General features: G+C 36.1%; 1 protein-coding gene across 1 annotated transcript in view; it reads right to left on the bottom strand.

Moving 5' to 3' along the window:
* SLC26A7 (solute carrier family 26 member 7) overlaps positions 1-19297 on the bottom strand; it is a 228662-nt gene that overhangs the window by 62422 nt on the left and 146943 nt on the right. The window contains exons 12-13 of the mRNA XM_066372472.1: positions 12598-12664; positions 9635-9772 (exon numbers count right to left, since the gene is read on the bottom strand). Of these exons, the coding sequence (XP_066228569.1) occupies positions 9635-9772; positions 12598-12664 (205 nt within the window). The remainder of the gene's footprint in view (positions 1-9634; positions 9773-12597; positions 12665-19297) is intronic.

Genomic DNA, 19297 nt, shown 5'->3' with positions numbered 1-19297 from the left:
GAAAGAAATAAAAGGCATTCATATCAAGAAAGAAGAAGTAAAGGTATCACTTTCTGAAGACAATATGATCTTATATATAGAAAACCCCAAAGACTCCACCAAAAAACCATTAGAAACAATAAGCCAATACAGTAAAGTTGCAGGGTACAAAAACAATATACAAAAGTTTATTTCTTTCCTATATGCCAACATTGATGCTTTAGAAAATGATTCAAAAAAATCAAAATTAAACAATTTTTTTTACAATTCAAAAACAAAAAATGAAATACCTAGGAATAAACTTAACAAAGGATGTGAAGGACCAATATACTGAAAGCTACAAAGTATTATTAAAGAAATTGAAAAAGACACAATGAAATAGAGAAACATTTTATGTTTATGGACTGGAAAAATGAACATAGTCAAAATGGCCATATTACTCAAAGCAATATATAAATTAAATGCAATCTCCATCAAGATTCCAATGTCATTTTTTAAAGAAATGGAACAAAAAAAAAATCAACAGATTTGTATGGAACCATAAAACACCCCTAATAGCCAAAGCAATCTTGAGAAAAAAGAATGAAGCATTAGTTATAAAACTACCTGACTTTAAATTATGCTACAGAACCATGAAAATCAAAAAAGCTTGGTATTGGCAGAAAAACAGACATACAGACCAATGGAACAGAATCGAGAACTGAGAAATATAGACATATATATGGACAAATAATCTTCAACAAAGGAGCCAAAAACACACAATGGAGAAAAGAATGTCTCTTCAATATATGGTGCTGGGAAAATTAGCTGCATTCAAATGAATGAAACTTGACCTCAGTTTGTCCTCCTGCCTAAAAATTTATTCAAAATGGACCAAAGACCAAAATATAAGATCTGAGACAATAAATTACATAAAAGAAAATATAGATACTAAACTCATGGACCCTGGCCACAGAGAACAATTTATGAATTTGACCCCAAAGGCAGGGGAAGTAAAGGCAATAATAAATGAATGGGACCGTATCAGGTTAAAAAGCTTCTACATAATAAAAAGCAATCAAGAACAAACAAAAATGCAGCCAACTAAATGAGTATTGATATTTATAAACAAAAGCTCCAATAAGGGTAAATATCCAAAATATATAAAGAACTCACCAAGTTCAGCAACAAGCAAATAATCCAATTGAAAGATGGGGTGAGGACTTGAACAGACACTTCTCCAAGAAGACTTACAAATGGCCAACAGATACATGAAAAAAATGCTCATCTTCACTAGTTGTTAGATGAAAGCAAATCAAAACTACTATGAGATACCACCTCATCCCTATTAGATTGGTTATTATCACCAAGACATGTAATTACAAGAGTTGGAGAGGATGTAGAGAAAAAGGAAACTTCATTCAACTGTGGAGGGAATACAAACTATTATAGCCATTATAAGAAAATATAGTGGTTCATCCAAAAACTAATAGAACTTCCATATAACCCAGCAATCCTTCTCTGGGTATCTAGCCCCCAAACTCAAAAACATTGGTACATAAAAACACATAAACATTCATGTTCATTGCAGCTTTTTTCACTGTGGCCAAAACATGGAAACAACCAATATCTCCCTTGATAGAGGATTAAATAAAGAAGATTTGGTACATACATACAATGGAATACTACTCAAATAGAAGAAATGATGACCTATTGCCATTTACAAAAGCATAGTTGAGAACATTATACTGAGTGAAATAAGTAAATTTAAAAAAGCTAGAACTAGCCCTGGCCGGTTGGCTCAGTGGTAGAGTGTCAGCTTGGCGTGCAGAAGTCCGGGGTTCGATTCCCAGCCAGGGCACACAGGAGAAGCGCCCATCTGCTTCTCCACCCCTCCCCCTCTCCTTCCTCTCTGTCTCTCTCTTCCCCTCCCGCAGCCGCAGCCGAGGCTCCATTGGAGCAAAGATGGCCCAGGCGCTGGGGATGGCTTCTTGGTCTCTGCCCCAGGCGCTAGAGTGGCTCTGGTTGCAACAGAGCGACCCCCTGGAGGGGCAGAGCATCGCCCCCTGGTGGGCAGAGCGTCGCCCCCTAGTGGGCGTGCCGGGTGGATCCCAGTCGGGCACATGCGGGAGTCTGTCTGTCTCTCCCCGTTTCCAGCTTCGGAAAAATACAAAAAAAAAAAAAAAGCTAGAACTATATGATTTTACACATTGGTGGGATATAAAACTGAGAGTCATGGACAAAGATAAAAGTGAAGTGAATCACCTCCAGGGGGTGATTTTGAAGGAGGGGGTGTGGAGAAGGGAGCAAAGAGGGACAAATATGTGGTGATGGGAAATTATTTGACTTTGGTTGATGGGTACACAATATAATCAACAGTTCAAATGCTATAGAAATGTTTACCAGAAACCTATATACTCTTAATGATCAATGTCACCCCTTTAAATTTAATTTTTTAAATAAAATTTAAATAAAATAAATAAATAAATGCTTCACAGATCTAAAAAAAAGTTTCTGCTCTACCAAATACTTGACCAGTATTATTCAAAACTGTCAAAGTCATCAATAAAAAAAAAGTCTGAGGATCTGTCACAGCCAAGAGGAAACAGAAGAAACTATGATGACAGGACAACTAAATGTAATGTGATATTCTGGATGAATTCTTAGAATAGAAAAAAGACATTAAGTAAAACTAAGAAATCTGATTAAAGCATGCACTTTAATCAATAATAAGGTATCCATATTGGTTCATTGAATATAACAAATATAGTACACTAAGGAAAGATGTTAATAAAAGAACTGTGTTTGGTGTAGTATATATTGGAGATCTCTATATTAATTTCTGAATTTTTTTGTAAATCAAACATGTCCAAAAGATAAAATATGCTTTAAAAAATACACTGTCTGATCAGAATAAAATTTTAAATAACAACATATTGAAATTTTATTTTTTTGCAAAGTAAAGCCACAAAATGGTGATTACTATTATTAGTATCTGCCACCTCTTCAATAATGAGGATGAATCTTCCAAACACTAGCAGCCTGAGATCCTCCTAACCTTCTGCATTCAGGGAGAAACTTAACTGAAAATATTCAGAAACTGTATCACCACAGTATAACAGAACAGGTATCCTTTTCCAGCTGTGTTTTCTAGGATATGATTCTTCCTGTTCCGGGTTGTTTTGAATGTACTTTCATCATCACAATCTGTTAAAAATGAAGCTACCAAAGAGAAAATCAAGGTCCAGGAAGAGCACTTTAGTTTAAGGCTGAAATGTAGACTATTTTGTAAAATCAAAAGGAGATTCACTGATGCAGACTCATTTAATCTAAAACAACTTGTATATAAGTTCATAAGCCTTAAAATGAGCAGACATCCTACACAGTGTATAACAAGAATAATATGAAATGCCCCAAAGAGCATCTATACTGTGTATAGCATCCATTTAACCATTCTGAATAAAGGTTTTATCCAGGGTTCCCCTGACAGCAAGGCTTCCAAATTGAAATCTGAATCCATGATGTATTCTTTAAAATTCACAGTATTCAGATACATACAATATTTGCATTATTCTTATTATAGTGACAATCAGTTTCAACAAATATTTCTCTCTATCATAAAGTTTGAGTTTAAGAATCCTTTTGTATATCATTACCTACCAATAACTTAGATTCAATGAACTCTGATTATTAGGCTCAAATTTCTGAAGTTCAAAATAAGTTAAATCATATATATGAAACTTCCTCACAGATGGCTGTGTTAATGAGGTTTATTTGTGAGTAGACATTCTACAAGATAAACCATGCATGCCAATTTTCAATTTCTGGAAACAAGTTGGAGCAGCTTTAGTCTTATAGGAATATATTCTAAGAAAAACATTATCAAGTTTTAGTAAAGAATCAGTTATAAAAATTTTATGTCAGGTACTCTGCTAGATATGATAAAGTCCACAAAGCAGTACATCATTTCAAAAAGTCAATTTACATTTTGGTAAAATGAGACCACAAACTTCTTCTGGGTTAATTAAGTTATTTAAAACTCTAGCCTGACCAGGCAGTGGTGAAGTGGATAGAGCATCAAACTGGGACACAGATGACCCAGGTTCAAAACTCCAAGGTCGGCCCTGGCCGGTTGGCTCAGCAGTAGAGCATCGGCCTGGCGTGCGGGGGACCCGGGTTCGATTCCCGGCCAGGGCACATAGGAGAAGCGCCCATTTGCTTCTCCACCCCCACCCCCTCCTTCCTCTCTGTCTCTCTCTTCCCCTCCCGCAGCCAAGGCTCCATTGGAGCAAAAGATGGCCCGGGCCCTGGGGATGGCTCCTTGGCCTCTACCCCAGGCGCTCGAGTGGCTCTGGTCGCGGCAGAGCGACGCCCCAGAGGGGCAGAGCATCGCCCCCTGGTGGGCAGAGCGTCGCCCCTGGTGGGCGTGCCGGGTGGATCCCGGTCGGGCGCATGCGGGAGTCTGTCTGACTGTCTCTCCCCGTTTCCAGCTTCAGAAAAATACAAAAAAAAAACCAAAAAACTCCAAGGTGACCGACTTGAGCATGGGATCATCTGGCTTGAGTACAAGCTCACCAGCTAGAGCACATGGTCAATGACTTGAGTGTGGGATTACAGACATGACCCCTTGGTTGCTGGATTGACACAAGGTCAGTGGCTTGAGCAAGCGGTCACTCACTCTGCTGTGGCCCCCTAGTCAAGGTACAAATGAGAAAGTAATCAACGAACAAGCAATCAATGAACAACTAAGATGCCACAATTGATGTTTCTCATCTTTCTCCTTTCCTGTCTGTCTGTCCCTCTCTCTGACTCTCTCTCTCTGTCTCTGTCAAAAAACAAACAAAAAAACCTCTAGACCGGTGTTTCCCAACGTGGGGCCCACGCCCCACAGGGGGGCAATTCGATAGTTAAGGGGGGCAATTTGAAAATGGACTCGACATGACTTTAACTCTTTCGCCCCGGGCCATTTAAATGCAATGCTAGACATCGGTGCCAAATTTAACAAAAAATGCAATTCTTAAATAATTGCGGTAAATAATTAAGTATAATTTCATTTGACGAGACCAAAATATCAACTGGGTGATTGGCGTCGTCAAGTAAACTTCGTCCTGGGTTCACCTCGGAGCCTGCCATCTGCCGCGGGGAATCCCGGACGTTTTAAAAACTCGCTAAACAACGCAGTTATTTTCACCTAATTGGCCCATCGCAACTTCTGTAGTGTTTCACATCATTCAGTTGGTGTTAATTTGAAATAAGTGTCAGTCAAAACTGTTGTAAAAGCTTGTTGATTTAATAAATATACATATATATTGTATAGATATAATTGGTAAGTATTTGATTTTATTTTTATCAATATTAAACTCTTTATTAAGTACTTCTTGCATCGGGGCTAGAAAGCAATAATATTTTATAAATATTATTGGGGCTATAATAGTGCATGCACGACAATTTAAATTTTATTTTTTATTTATTTATTTATTTATTTTGTATTTTTCTGAAGCTGGAAATGGGGAGAGACAGTCAGACAGACTCCTGCATGCGCCCGACCGGGATCCACCTGGCATGCCCACCAGGGGTGACACTCTGCCCACCAGGGGGCGATGCTCTGCCCCTCCGGGGGGTCACTCTGCCGCGACCAGAGCCACTCCAATGCCTGGGGCAGAGGCCAAGGAGCCATCCCCAGCGCCCGGGCCATCTTTGCTCCAATGGAGCCTCGGCTGCGGGAGGGGAAGAGAGAGACAGAGAGGAAGGAGGGGGGGGGTGGAGAAGCAAATAGGCGCTTCTCCTATGTGCCCTGGCCGGGAATCGAACCCGGATTCCCCGCATGCCAGGCCGACGCTCTACTGCTGAGCAAACCAACCAGGGCCAATTTTAATTTTAGAAGCATAACTTTCCAGAAAATTTTGTCAAGTGGAAAAAATATAGATACCTTTTGATTTGCGGTGGTAGTGCAGTAAATGTGTTATATACATTTAAATAAATATGAATTTTTAGTATACATTTATTCTATGTCACATTGAATATATTTTAACACATATTTTAATATTAGTTTTTAATTGATCTTATTTTTATTATAGCCCATAGTAAAATGAGTGGTGCAAGCAAGAAAAAAACTCGTCAATATTCGGAGAAATATTTAAAATTTGGGTTCATACCCACTGTTCACGATGAGTGGATTCCTTTTTGTCTTTTATGTCAGCAATGCTTGACCAACGAATCAATGAAACGAGGTCGTCTTGAGGTGCATTTGAAGGCGAAACATAGTGCTCATATTAATTCAGATTTGAGTTACTTTAAAACTTTAAAGAAAATTTTTGAAAAAAGAACAACATTAACGTCTCTATTTACTGCTCATACTTCAATTAATAATCATGTTCTTGAGGCTAGTTATCAAATTTCTTTATTCATCGCTAAAACTGGAGAAAATCACACTATAGGAGAGAATTTAATAAAACCGTCAATATCAGCATTTCTTAAAACGGTTCTTGAAAAAGATGACAAAGATGTAAAAGCTATGCCACTCAGTAACAATTCTGTTAGCAGAAGAATAGACGAAATGAGTGAGGATATTGAAAAACCATTTATTGAAAAGCTGAAAACAAGAAAATTCTCCTTGCAAATGGATGAATCAACTTTGAGAGACAGTGAGGCAGTGTTGATAACTTACGTAAGATATATTGATAAAGGACATTTTGCTGAAGAAATGTTGTTCTGTAAAAGATTAGAAAGCACCATTGCCTCCAAAGATATGTATAATAAGCTAAAAAACTACTTAGATGTCAATGATATACCAATAAAAAATATAACATCTTGTGCTTCAGATGGTGCTCCCAATATGATGGGCAAGAAAAACGGCTGCTTAAAATTGATGAAAGATGCGAATCCAGAAATGATTCTTGTGCATTGTGTTATTCATAGGGAAAACTTGGTAGCTAAAAACATCTCGCCTGTTCTGAATAAAGTATTACATACAGTAATAAAGTGTGCTAATGCTATTAAAGCTAGTGCCAAATGTGAGCGTCTTTTCAAGCTATTTTGTGAAGAACAAAATGAAGACCATGTGAGACTTTTACTTCATACTGAAGTAAGATGGCTATCTAAAGGAAACTGTTTGAAAAGATTTATGGAACTGTTTGATACTCTTAGTGATTTTTTAAGCGACAAACCTGAAATGAATTATCTGTTAACAATAGATGGTAAAGCATTTGTGAGTTATTTAGCCGATATCTTTGAAAAACTAAATATATTAAATAAGCAACTTCAAGGAGCAAATAAAACTCTTGTCAATGCAAAAGCAAAGATATTTGGTTTCATTACCAATATTGAGTTATGTCAGAAACATATTAACAACAAAAACTTTAAACAGTTTCATTGGCTCCAAAAATGTGAAGTAACTGATACCGCTTTACTTGTTATTGTCAATCATTTGGATATTCTATCGGCTGATTTAAAAGAAAGATTTTCTGATTTAAAACAAATTGATTTCCCAACATGGATGATGCAGCCAATGTTAGTGGATTTGTCTGATATATCAAATATGCAGTATCAAGAAGAACTCGCAGAATTGCAAAATGATGAGTCAGTTAAAGCTTTATTTAATATCAAAGGAGCAATGGCATGGCTTTGTGAGGAAACAGAAATCAAATACCCAAATTCAACCAAATGTGCAAGAAAACTATTGCTACCGTTTCCATCTTCATTTTTAGCTGAATGTGGATTTAGTGCTGTAAATGATTTACTGGTAAAAAAAAAAAAGAAATCGGCTGGATATAACACAACATGGAGACTTGAGACTAAAGCTAACCAAATTGGAACCTAATATAAAATCTCTGTGCAGCAAGCATCAAGCGCAAGGATCACACTAAATTAAAATAATAAATTAATATAGAAAAATCTGTATTAAAATTATTTGGAATTTAAATTTCTGTTTTTCATTATATGTTTTGAAATTTTACTTACTGTGTTTTGTTAACAATTTCATAGTGATTTCTTCCTAGAACCTATCATTTACGTTTATTAAGTGAACAAATCAATTTTTTAATGTTAAAAATTATGTATGTTACATAGGGGGAGACATAAAATTTTTAGAAAGGTTAAGGTGGGGCATGGCACAAAAAAGGTTGGGAAACACTGCTCTAGACAAATTTTTCCACAATATCGTTATGTATGGTGGTTGTGAGCTTAAGAACTGCAACAAGAACCTACTGCTCCCATAACACAGTTTAGCATTGCCAAAAGGTATAGCCTGGCTTTGTGAAAGAAACAGACCTAGTATCCAACTTAAACAAGTAAGAATGTGTCTGCCCCTTGGACATGAGAACAATTCATTCTCAACCCATAATTATAGATGGTTGTTCTTAAAATTATAATGAAAGAGATATCCTCAAGAGCACAGTAAGGGGTAAAGACAGATCTAGAATGATACAGGCGGGCCCATCTTCATGGGCTTGAGACCCATGTAGTTCTGCAAAGCATCATGTTTGGAAGGGTCTCCCATTTAATTTAATGTTCTGTGGTCATCATCTTAAAATTCTTAATAATGATTGATCAAGAAACATCACAGTTTTATTTTGGCTTTGCCCAGAAAATTTCATATCTGATCTTGCCTCGTTGGCATGAATTCATATAAGGTCCAGGCAGAAGCATGAACCTGCAAGAAACAGAAATATGGTAGTGGAGAGTCCTTTGAGATACTAAAAATGGGAAAACCAAGGTCTGCTATGTACTTGAGTGACTGGGAGATAGTACATACTCAAGGACACAAGAGAAAAGAAGAGGTCTTTGTGGTCTAAAGTAGTTAAAAAAAAAAAAGCTTCATGGAAAGAGCACTAGCTGCACTAAATAAAATTAATACTAGCTAGGAATTTATATTATTGACTAGGCTCAGCATTATTATAATTACTTTGCATACATTAAGTCATTACCTCATTTTGATTACCAATGAGGCAACTGGAGTATAAAAGATTCAATAATTTGGTTAAGGTTCCACAACTAACCCAGGCAACTTAGCTCCAAAGCCCATGTTCTTTTACTTTTTAATTTTTAAAATTATTTTAAAAATTAAATTTAACAGGGTGACATTGATCAATAAAGGTACGTAGGTTTCAGGTGAACATTTCTATAGCATTTGAACTATTGATTATTTTGTAGTCCATGCTCTTAACACTGCAGAGGACTTAAGAATTTGAATAATTACAAATAGCTCATTTGCCCAAATCATCATGATGCATATTTGATTCATTATCTCTTTTAATTGAGGTAACTAATGGAGATAAAGAATGATTATATTTTATAATAATGTAACAATGATGGCAAAAGTTTATGCTTTTCTCAGCCTTTTACCATATATTCTGTCAGAGCTAACTCTTCTTTCTCTTGGTAAAATGGTCTTTTAATTTAAGTAATTTGTCTTATTTATTCTTCTCAAGAATATAGTAACTAGTATACATGTCCATTAGATATATGCTGAATAAATAAACAAACAAACAAACAAATAAACAAGTGAGAGTAATTACCTAAGAGCTAACTGTAAGAATCAGATAAAAAGCATAATATAATACAAGGTTTTGATGAGGGAACACTTATTAATGTAAATATTTATGTGATATTTTTTTCTGTATCATGAGATAAAATTCCCTGTATCATGACATTGTAATCATAAGACAGTTGATCCTACCTTGTTAGTATCATCAAGTGGCTGGTTGCTGGAAGTTTCTTTTTGGATTATATTCATAAGATCAGTATGAAACTTCTTTGCATTCAGAAAAATAAGTGGGTTGTTTATTGAGATAATTTTTATCTGCTGCAGGGTTTCCTTTTGGAGGAGAAAAGGATTTAGCTTCAGAGTCCTGAATAGAAAATAAATAACTCTATACAATAAATCTCAGTCTTACAATTCCTAATGTCACTCAATCTTAAAAGCAATCTCTTAGCATTTTCATTATTAAAATTGATTTGAAAAATTTAACACACTATCATGTTTCTTAAGGAAAATAAGTACTTTCTCATCACAAAAAAAGGATTAATAACCATGAGATGAGTCTGAAGTTTTTCAGAAAACCACTGGGTTTTATGGATACAACAGCCTAGAATATCCAAGGAATAAGAAAAAAAGTTTATCCTTCCAAAAGTATCTCTTCCACTCAATCTAAATTCAAAAAATAATTTACCTAAAATAAGTATTTTAAAAAACAAAAATACATCCTAAAGTTTCAAACTCTCAGTCATTTAGGTTATAATGATATACCTTTCCTTTGGCTGGCATATTACTTAAAAGTCACTGGTAGTTTTAATTGAGAAAAATAAATCTAGAAGTTGTACCAGATATCTAATTGCACTTTTGGAGGCCTAGATCTGGATTGCTAAAATGTAAGGCATGCAGAAAAAGAGAAGAAAAAGTTTCACTATGAAAAGTATCTATATACTTTGACCATTTGCCCAGGTCTTCCTGGCAACACTAGATGGTATGCAACTAAATTGCCTTTTCCATGACCTTTGGGGCAGGGGTCAGACTTCGAAATTGACAGGATAGTATCTTATATGAAATTATAACTCCTTACCAGCTAAATAAAGCATTATTCTTTCAAGCTTAAGTATTTAATATAAAAGACACAGAGAATAGTGAAGCATCCAGTTAGAGAAAGAAAGATAAAAAATAAAATATTAGGTACGTGAATTTGGACAATATATTCAACCTTTTTCAGTATTTTTAAAATTAGGTAAATATTTAAACCAGATTTGCTCATTAAGGTTTCATATCTATACAACTGATTATACTCTAAGAAGTGAAGAGATTTGTTACAAATAACTCAAGGAAACCAAAAGTATTGTTACCAAACCATTTTATCAAGAGTAATCTCTTGCAAACCAAAACTAAAACAATTCTTGGACCTGTCATACTGAGTTATTACAAAATTCTACATTTTATATTCACCCACTAATCACACCACATGATTGTGCCAATATATTATTTCAAGTTAACATTTTTTAAAAGATAGATATTTGTCAAAGAATAAAGATTCAAATTGTGCCAGAAAATAAATTCTCAATGAGGTTGAATTCACTGAGTAGAAAGAGGTCTTCCAAATTAATAATTAGTGTTTCCTATGAAAAAGGCATAGAAAAACTCATAAATGGAAGAAAGGAATGGTAGACTACCAACAACCTAAATTTAGGTTATCTTAAAATTCCACCCAACAGTTCATATTTAAATCATGCTCTCTTAGATTTGTTCCTTCTTATATTTAATACAAACATGAAATAACTACTGAGGTGTAATGTTCTAATAAATTTAAGATTTTCAAGCGATAGTTATTACTCAGATGTATGACTGGACTGTAACAAATCAAAGTTTAAAGACATGGAGAAATTTTATGCAATTTCATCTTCTTACAAATCTCTTTATTCATTTCCTATGTGTTTGGCAAGAGGAGGTAAGGATTCAGTAGAATTTAGTAACCAATAATCTCTAAGCTGAAAAACAAAGTCCAATTCTGTTTCAAAGCTAAAAATTTCAGAAATAATGTATACAGCTATATGTGTGGGATAGATACATAGAGAACTTGAGGGGCCCAAAAGTCAGTCTGGGACTTGCACAAGTACTACGTTCCCACAAAAAAATATAAAGAAAAAGAATAGATAGATAAAACAGAAAAGAAAGGTGGCAACTGGTGGAACACTTAGCGCTGGTATACTCTTAAAGGCTCTGAACCAAAATAGATTTCTGTGAAGTAGGTATATCTTTCTATAGTTATTAAAAATAAGTCATTCCCCTGGGTATCCCAGAAGAACTCCTGGTGCTCCTTCTTACTTTCAGTCTACAGAAATATCCTGACATTGGTCCTCCTGCTCATAGAAAGACATTTCTCTCTATTCTGAGGATAATCATTTGGTACTAGACTAAGTAAAAAAAAATAAAACAAGAAAGAAAAAAATAAAAAAGGTTAGCCAAACATTTATAAAACAGGTTCAAAGTGAGGCCAATTGACAAAAAAAAATCCAAGACAATATTTTATTTCTCACTTTAAATTTGTTCAGGCCATCTCTCAGAATAAAAACTTAAAAGAAAAACAAATTTGATTTACTAATCATGAGCAGGATAAGACAAATAAATTATTTTATTAAAAAGGTATGTACTGTGCAAGAAACTGATTCTATTGGCGTTTATATCATTAAAATTAATTAACATGTGCTAATAATACAGTATCATTGTGTATATTAAAAAATAAATACCATAATTTGAGTTTGTTTTATTCCCTATCTTACTGCATTCATCATTTAATTTGTAATATCTTATTAGTTTAATATGAGTGTTTTATGGAATTTAGCAATGAAAAAGAGGTTTCCAAATACTGAATTGCTCTTGGCTATGATTCCACTATGGACTGTAGTTCTATGAGCAATGTTATTGTCTTATCTGAATGCTAATACAAGTTTTGTGTTGTAGCTGTACTATTGATTAGTTGCCTATTGACTGCTATATATATGGGGTCACATGTATACAATTTAAAGTTCAAACTAATTAAAAGTGAAATTATAATGTTTTTAAATATCATAAGTTATCTGCTTCTAATGGTATCTTAAAACTACCTGAATCACAAAAAAAGTTAATAATTGTGCAAAGAAAAAAATTAAACTTACTCCATTCATTTCCATCTTCACTTTAAATTCTATTTCTTCCATAATGTTTATACTCAGTGTTTTTGCTCTAGAATGAAAACAGATGGAAAATAAAATGTTATTTCCTAATAACTACATAAACCATGAAGAAGTAAAACAGATGTGTTAATAAGAGCATATCTAAAATGGTTTAGATTGTATATCCCATCTATTAATAAAACACTGATAAGTCTGTGTTTCTCTAAGATCATCAGAAATAAAGTACAACAACAAAGATATCTAAGTAGTAAATTAAAAATGCAACTAACCTAATCCTGGCTCCAACCTACCATGTCAAGCTACAAGAGGTGAAATGATAAATAAAAAATATGAAGAAAGTTAAAGAACTTATAGAATTTGAGAAAATTGTGTTTTAGAGTAAAGAAAGTAAGGAAAGAATACCTTTTATTTCTTCTTGTTGTCTGATTGCTATAGCTAGGACTTCCAGAACTATGTTGAATAAGAGTGGTAAAAGGGGGCACCCATGCCTTGTTCCTGATCTTAAGGGGATTGCTTTTAATTTTTGCCATTGAGTATGATGTTGGCTATGGGTTTGTCATAGATGGCTTTTATCATGTTGAGGTATGTTCCCTGTATTCCCACTTTGCTGAGAGTTTTGATCATGAATGGGTGCTGGATTTTATCAAATGCTTTTTCTGCATTATTGAAATTATCATGTGGTTTTTCTCCTTCCTTTTGTTTATGTGATGAATCACATTGATTGATTTGTGAATATTGTACCAGCCTTGCCTTCCCAGAATAAATCCCACTTGATCATGGTGTATGATTTTTTTCATATATTGTTGGATCCGATTTGCTAATATTTTGTTGAGGATTTTAGCATCTATATTCATCAGGGATACTGGCCTATATTTGTGTTGTCTTTGCCTGGTTTTGGAATCAGAATTATGCTTGCATCATAAAAGGAGCTTGGAAGTCTTCTTTCCTCTTGAATTTTTTGAAATAGCTTGAGAAGGATAGAAGTTAGTTCTTCTTTGAATATTTGGAAGAATTCACTTGTGAAGCCATCAGGCCCAGGACTTTCCTTTGTTGAGAGTTTTTTGATAACTGTTTTGATCTCATTTGGTGTAATTGGTCTGTTTAGGTTTTCTGATTCTTCCAGATTGATTTTTAGAAGATTATATGTTTTAAGGAATTTGTCCATTTCTTCTAGGTTCTCTAGTTTGTTGGCATACAGTTCTTCATAGTATTTTCTTATAATATTTTGTATTTCTGTTGTGTCAGTTGTTATTTCTCCACTCTCATTTCTAATTTTATTTTGTAAGTCCTCTCTCTTTTTTTCTTGGTGAGACTAGTTAAAGGTTCATCAATCTTGTTTACCATTTCAAAGAACCGGCTCCTAGTTTCATTGATCCTCTGTATTGTTTCTTTAGCCTCTAGGACATTTGTTTCGCTCTGATATTTATTATTTCCTTCCTTCTACTACATTTGGGATTTACTTGCTGCTCTTTTTCTAGCTCTTTTAGATGCAGGGTTAAGTTGTTTATTTGAGCTTTTTTTAGTTTCTTAAAGTGTGCCTATAGTGCTATGAACTTCCCTCTCAGTACTGCTTTTGCTGTGTCCTATAAATTTTGATTGTTGTATGCTCATTGTCATTCATTTCTAGGAATTTTTTTATTTCTTCTTTGATCTCATTCTTAATCCATTTGTTATTTAAAAACCTGCTACTTAGATTCCATGTGTTTGAGAATTTTTGAGCTTTTCTGTTGTGGTTCATTTCTAGTTTCAAAGGCATTCAATTGGAAAAGAAGAAGTCAAACTATAATTATTTGCAGATGATATGATATTGTATATAGAAAACCCTAAAGTCTCAGTCAAAAAACTACTGGACCTGATAAATGAATTCAGCAAAGTGGCAGAATATAAAATTAATACTCAGAAATCAGAGGCATTCTTATATGCCAATAATAAATAGTCAGAAAGAGAAATTAAGGAAACAATCCCCTTCACTATTACATCCAAAAAAATAAAGTACCTAGGAGTAAATTTAACCAAGGAGACTAAAGACTTGTACTCGAAAAATTACAAAGCATTGATAAAAGAAATCAAGGAAGATACAAACAAGTGGAAGCATATACCGTGCTCATGGTTAGGAAGAATAAACATCATTAAAATGTCTATATTACTCAAAGCAATCTATAACTTCAATGCAATACCAATTAAAATACCAATGACATACTTCAAAGATATAGATCACATATTCCAAAAATTTATATGAAACCAAAAAAGAACACAAATAGCCTCAGCAATCTTAAAAAAGAAGAATAAAGTGGGAGGTATCACACTTCCTGATATCAACTTATACTACAAGGCCATTGTACTCAAAACAGCCTGGTACTGGTATAAGAACAGGCATATAGATCAGTGGAACAGAACGGAGAACCCAGAAATAAACCCACAGCTCTATGGACAACTGATATTTGACAAAATACAATGGAGTAAAGACAGCCTCTTTAATAAATGCTGTTGGGAAAATTGGACAGCTACCTGCAAAAAAATGAAACTAGACCACCAACTTACACCATTAACAACAATAAACTCAAAATGGATAAAAGACTTAAATATAAGCCGTGAAACCATAAGCATCTTAGAAGAAAACATAGGCAGTAAGCTCTCTAACATCTCTCGCAGCAATATATTTGCTGATTTGTCTCCACAGGCAAGTGAAATAAAAGACAGGATAGGCCCTGGCTGGTTGGATCAGTGGTAGAGTGTTGGCCTGGCATGCGGATGTCCTGGGTTCGATTCCCGGCCAGGGCACACAGGGGAGGCGTCCATCTGCCTCTCCACCCCTCCCCCTCTCCTTCCTCTCTGTCTCTCTCTTCGCCTCCTGCAGCCAAGGCTCCATTGGAGCAAAAGATGGCCCGGGCACTGGGGATGGCTCCTTGGCCTCTGCCCCAGGCGCTAGAGTGGCTCTGGTCATGACAGAGCAATGCCCCGGATGGGCAGAGCATCGCCCCCTGGTGGGTGTGCCGGGTGCATCCCAGTTGGGCGCATGCGGGAGTCTGTCTGACTGCCTCCCCATTTCCAGCTTCAGAAAAATACAAAAAAAAACAAACAAAAACAGGATAAACAAATGGGACTTTATCAAACTAAAAAGGTTCTGCGCAGCTAAAGACAATAAGAACAGAATAAAAAGACAAACTACACAATGCGAGAATATATTTGACAATATGTCTGATAAGCGGTTAATAACCAAAATTTATAAAGAACTTGTAAAACTTAATACCAGGAAGACAAACAATCCAATCCAAAAATGGGCAAAAGAAATGAATAGACACTTCTCCAAAGCGGACACACAGATGGCAAATAGGCATATAAAAAAATGCTCAACATCACTAATGATTAGAGAAATGCAAATTAAAACCACAATGAGATATCACCTCACACCAGTCAGAATGGCGCTCATCAACAAAACAACACAGAATAAGTGCTCGCGAGGATGTGGAGAAAAGGGAACCCTCCTGCACTGCTGGTGGGAATGCAGACTGGTGCAGCCACTGTGGAAAACAGTATGGAGATTCCTCAAGAAATTAAAAATCGAACTGCCTTTTGACCCAGCTATACCACTGTTAGGAATATACCCCAACAACACCATAGCACTGTTTGAAAAGAAGAAATGCACCTCCATGTTTATAGCAGCATTGTTCACAATAGCAAAGATCTGGAAACAGCCCAAGTGTCCATCAGAGGACAAGTGGATTAAAAAGCTTTGGAATATATATGTACTATGGAATACTACTCAGCCATAAGAAATGATGACATCGGATCTTTTACAATAACATGGATGGGCCTTGATAACATTATACTGAGTGAAATAAGTAAATCAGAAAGAACTAAGAACTATATGATTCCATACATAGGTGGGACATAAAAATGAGACTCAGAGACATGGACAACAGTGTTGGGGTTACAGGGTGGGGGGAAGGAGAGGAAGAGGGTTGGGGGAGGGGAGAGACACAAAGAAAACCAGTTAGAAGGTGACAGAAGACAATTTTATTAATGTCACCCCATCAAAATTAATCAAAAAAAAAAAAAAAAGAATGTGTCTCTTGGCTAATTCAGACAACTAGAAGAATAGTATAAGGATGCTAATTCTGCTTCTCAGGCCACATCCTGCAAAAGGGGCCCCAAGCAAATTGGTGATTTGGCTCCTCTGATTTTGCCAATTGGATTTAAAAAGAATAGGTCAGGAACACCCTGAAATGGAACTAACAATACATGAGCATAAATTTAAAGACTTTTAGATACTGGAGCTGATGTATCTGTAATTGCTAAGCTACATTGGCCTCCTTCCTGGCCCACTCATGCAGCAGCCACAGAATAAAAAAGGTATAGGGCAGAGTAAATCCCCTCAACATAGTTCTAGTTTTCTACATTGGGGATATTAAGAAGGTCATTCTTGATTTTTTTAAGCCTTATGTGCTCCCTGGATGGCCAGTTAATTTGTGGGTAGAGATGTTTTGAAAAATATGGGAGTGTTGCTTGTCAGTCCTAATGGTTTAGTCAGTACTCAGATGTTTGGGGATTTTTGCTCACCAAGGGACTAGGGAAAGTACAGCGAGGAATTCTCACCCCCATAGAAGTGGCATCCAATATCAGAAGGTGTGGATTAGGATATCAAAATTTAGCATAGGGGCCTTGGTAGCTCCTGCTACCTCAGTAATGCATTGTGCAGACCCAATTACTTGGAAATCAGATAATCCTCTATGGGTAGACCAATGGCCTGTCTCTCAGGAGAAACTTAGGACAGCTGCTCAATTGGTACAGGAGCAGCTACAGCTTGGGCACATTGAACCATCTAATAGCCCATGGAATACACTTTCATATTTTGATCTTGTTGCCCCCTGGATTATCAAGGGGCATAGGCAACCCTTACAGCTTATAGGTTTTGAGCCTCAAAATTATTGTTGTTCCTTTTTTCAAAGGATCAACAACAATGACTCTGGGAAACTTCCACTAAATGGCAAAGTGCTCTTACAAATCAATGGACAACTTTATACTGAAACTGTCAACTTAAAATCAGCTCAAAATCTAGAATTATATGCCATTATCATGGCTTTTCAGCATTTGCCATATTCCCCCTTTAATCTATATACAGACAGCAAATATTTACTTATGGTGTTTCCACTTTAAAGACTGCTGTCTTAGGGACAGATGCTGATGAATTATTTCAGCGGTTCCCCCTTCTTCAAAGACTTGTATGTCAACATAGAGCTCCATGTTTCATAGGACATACTCGAGCTCACTCTTGCTTCCTGGAGCTTTAGCACAATGGAATGCCCCTCCCTTTTTTTTCTTTTTATTTATTTTTTTTCTTTTTGTATTTTTCTAAAGTTGGAAATGGGGAGGCAGTCAGACAGATTTCCACATGCGCCGACCCGGATTCAACTCGCATGCCTACCAGGGGGGGATGCTCTGCCCATCTGGGGTGTTGCTCTGTTGCAACCAAAGCCATTCTAGCACCTGAGGCAGAGACTACAGGGCCATCCTTAGCGCCCGGGGTGGCTTTGCTCTGGTGGAGCCTTGGCTGTGGGAGGGGAAGAGAGAGACAGAGAGGAAGGAGAGGGGGAGGGGTGGAGAGGCAGATGGGTGCTTCCTCTGTGTCTCTGGCCAGGAATCGAACCCAGGAATCCTGCATGCCATGCTGATGCTCTACCACTGAGCCAACCGGCCAGGGCCAAGGAATGCCCTTGTTGATCAAGCTACCCAAAATAAAATTATTTGGAGCAACCATGACAGATCAAGCAATTCAGTCTCATACTATTCATCACCAGAACGCTGCAGCCCTGTGTAAACAGTTTCAACTTTCTCGGGAGGCAGCACAGCAGATTAGGAAATCCTGTCCAAGGGGTCCTATACTACAATCTACCCCTTCATTTGGAGTTAACCCTCAAGGACCCCTACCAGGACAACTTTGGCAAATGGATGTTACTCATATACCTTCATTTGGCAAACAGTCCTATGTCCATGTTACAGTGGATACATATTCTGGATTTATAGTAACCTCTGTCAGAACAGGAGAGGCTGCTAAGCATGTTATAGCTCATTGTCTGTATGCATTGTTCTATTATTGGATTTCCTAAACTGGTTAAACTGAAAATGCTCCTGCATATGGAGCAAAAGCATTTACTGTATTTTGTCATTCTTACCATCTTTAAAGTTAAGGTATTATTAAAGGGTACCCAGCAAATATATTAAGGTCAATTTAAAAAAAAATTTAAAGGGGGTAGTCATATCCTGGAACTCCTACGGGTCTACCATATCATGCTTTTTACTTAAAAAAAATTTTTTAATTTCTTTTGAATGCTGATGAACAGGAGACACCAAATCTTTTTCTCCTGCAAACTACTACCTTCTTTATTAGATCCATCTAATAACACTGTTTTGTCTTTTTCCAAATAGCTCCAGATATATGGAAAAGATTTATATAGGCGGATGGGGATCCTCAAACCCCTCAGCAAGATCTTCTGAGCATGGCTTTTAAAATACCTAGAGGCAGAAAAAGCCCAATAAAGATCAGGGGAACTACCAGCTTTTAGGATATGCCCTTAAAGGTTCCAATGCCCCAAAGGGGTCTCATAGGATGGCATCTGGGTCCTGCTTCAATAGTGGAAAGGAAGGTCATTGAGCTAAAGCCTGCCAGATGTACATGCCTCTG

The sequence above is a fragment of the Saccopteryx leptura genome, chromosome 3, assembly GCF_036850995.1.
Source record: "Saccopteryx leptura isolate mSacLep1 chromosome 3, mSacLep1_pri_phased_curated, whole genome shotgun sequence".
In the NCBI taxonomy this organism is placed as follows: domain Eukaryota; kingdom Metazoa; phylum Chordata; class Mammalia; order Chiroptera; family Emballonuridae; genus Saccopteryx; species Saccopteryx leptura.
The sequence above is the reverse complement of the archived record's forward strand: the minus strand, read 5'-3'. Positions and strand labels throughout refer to the sequence as shown.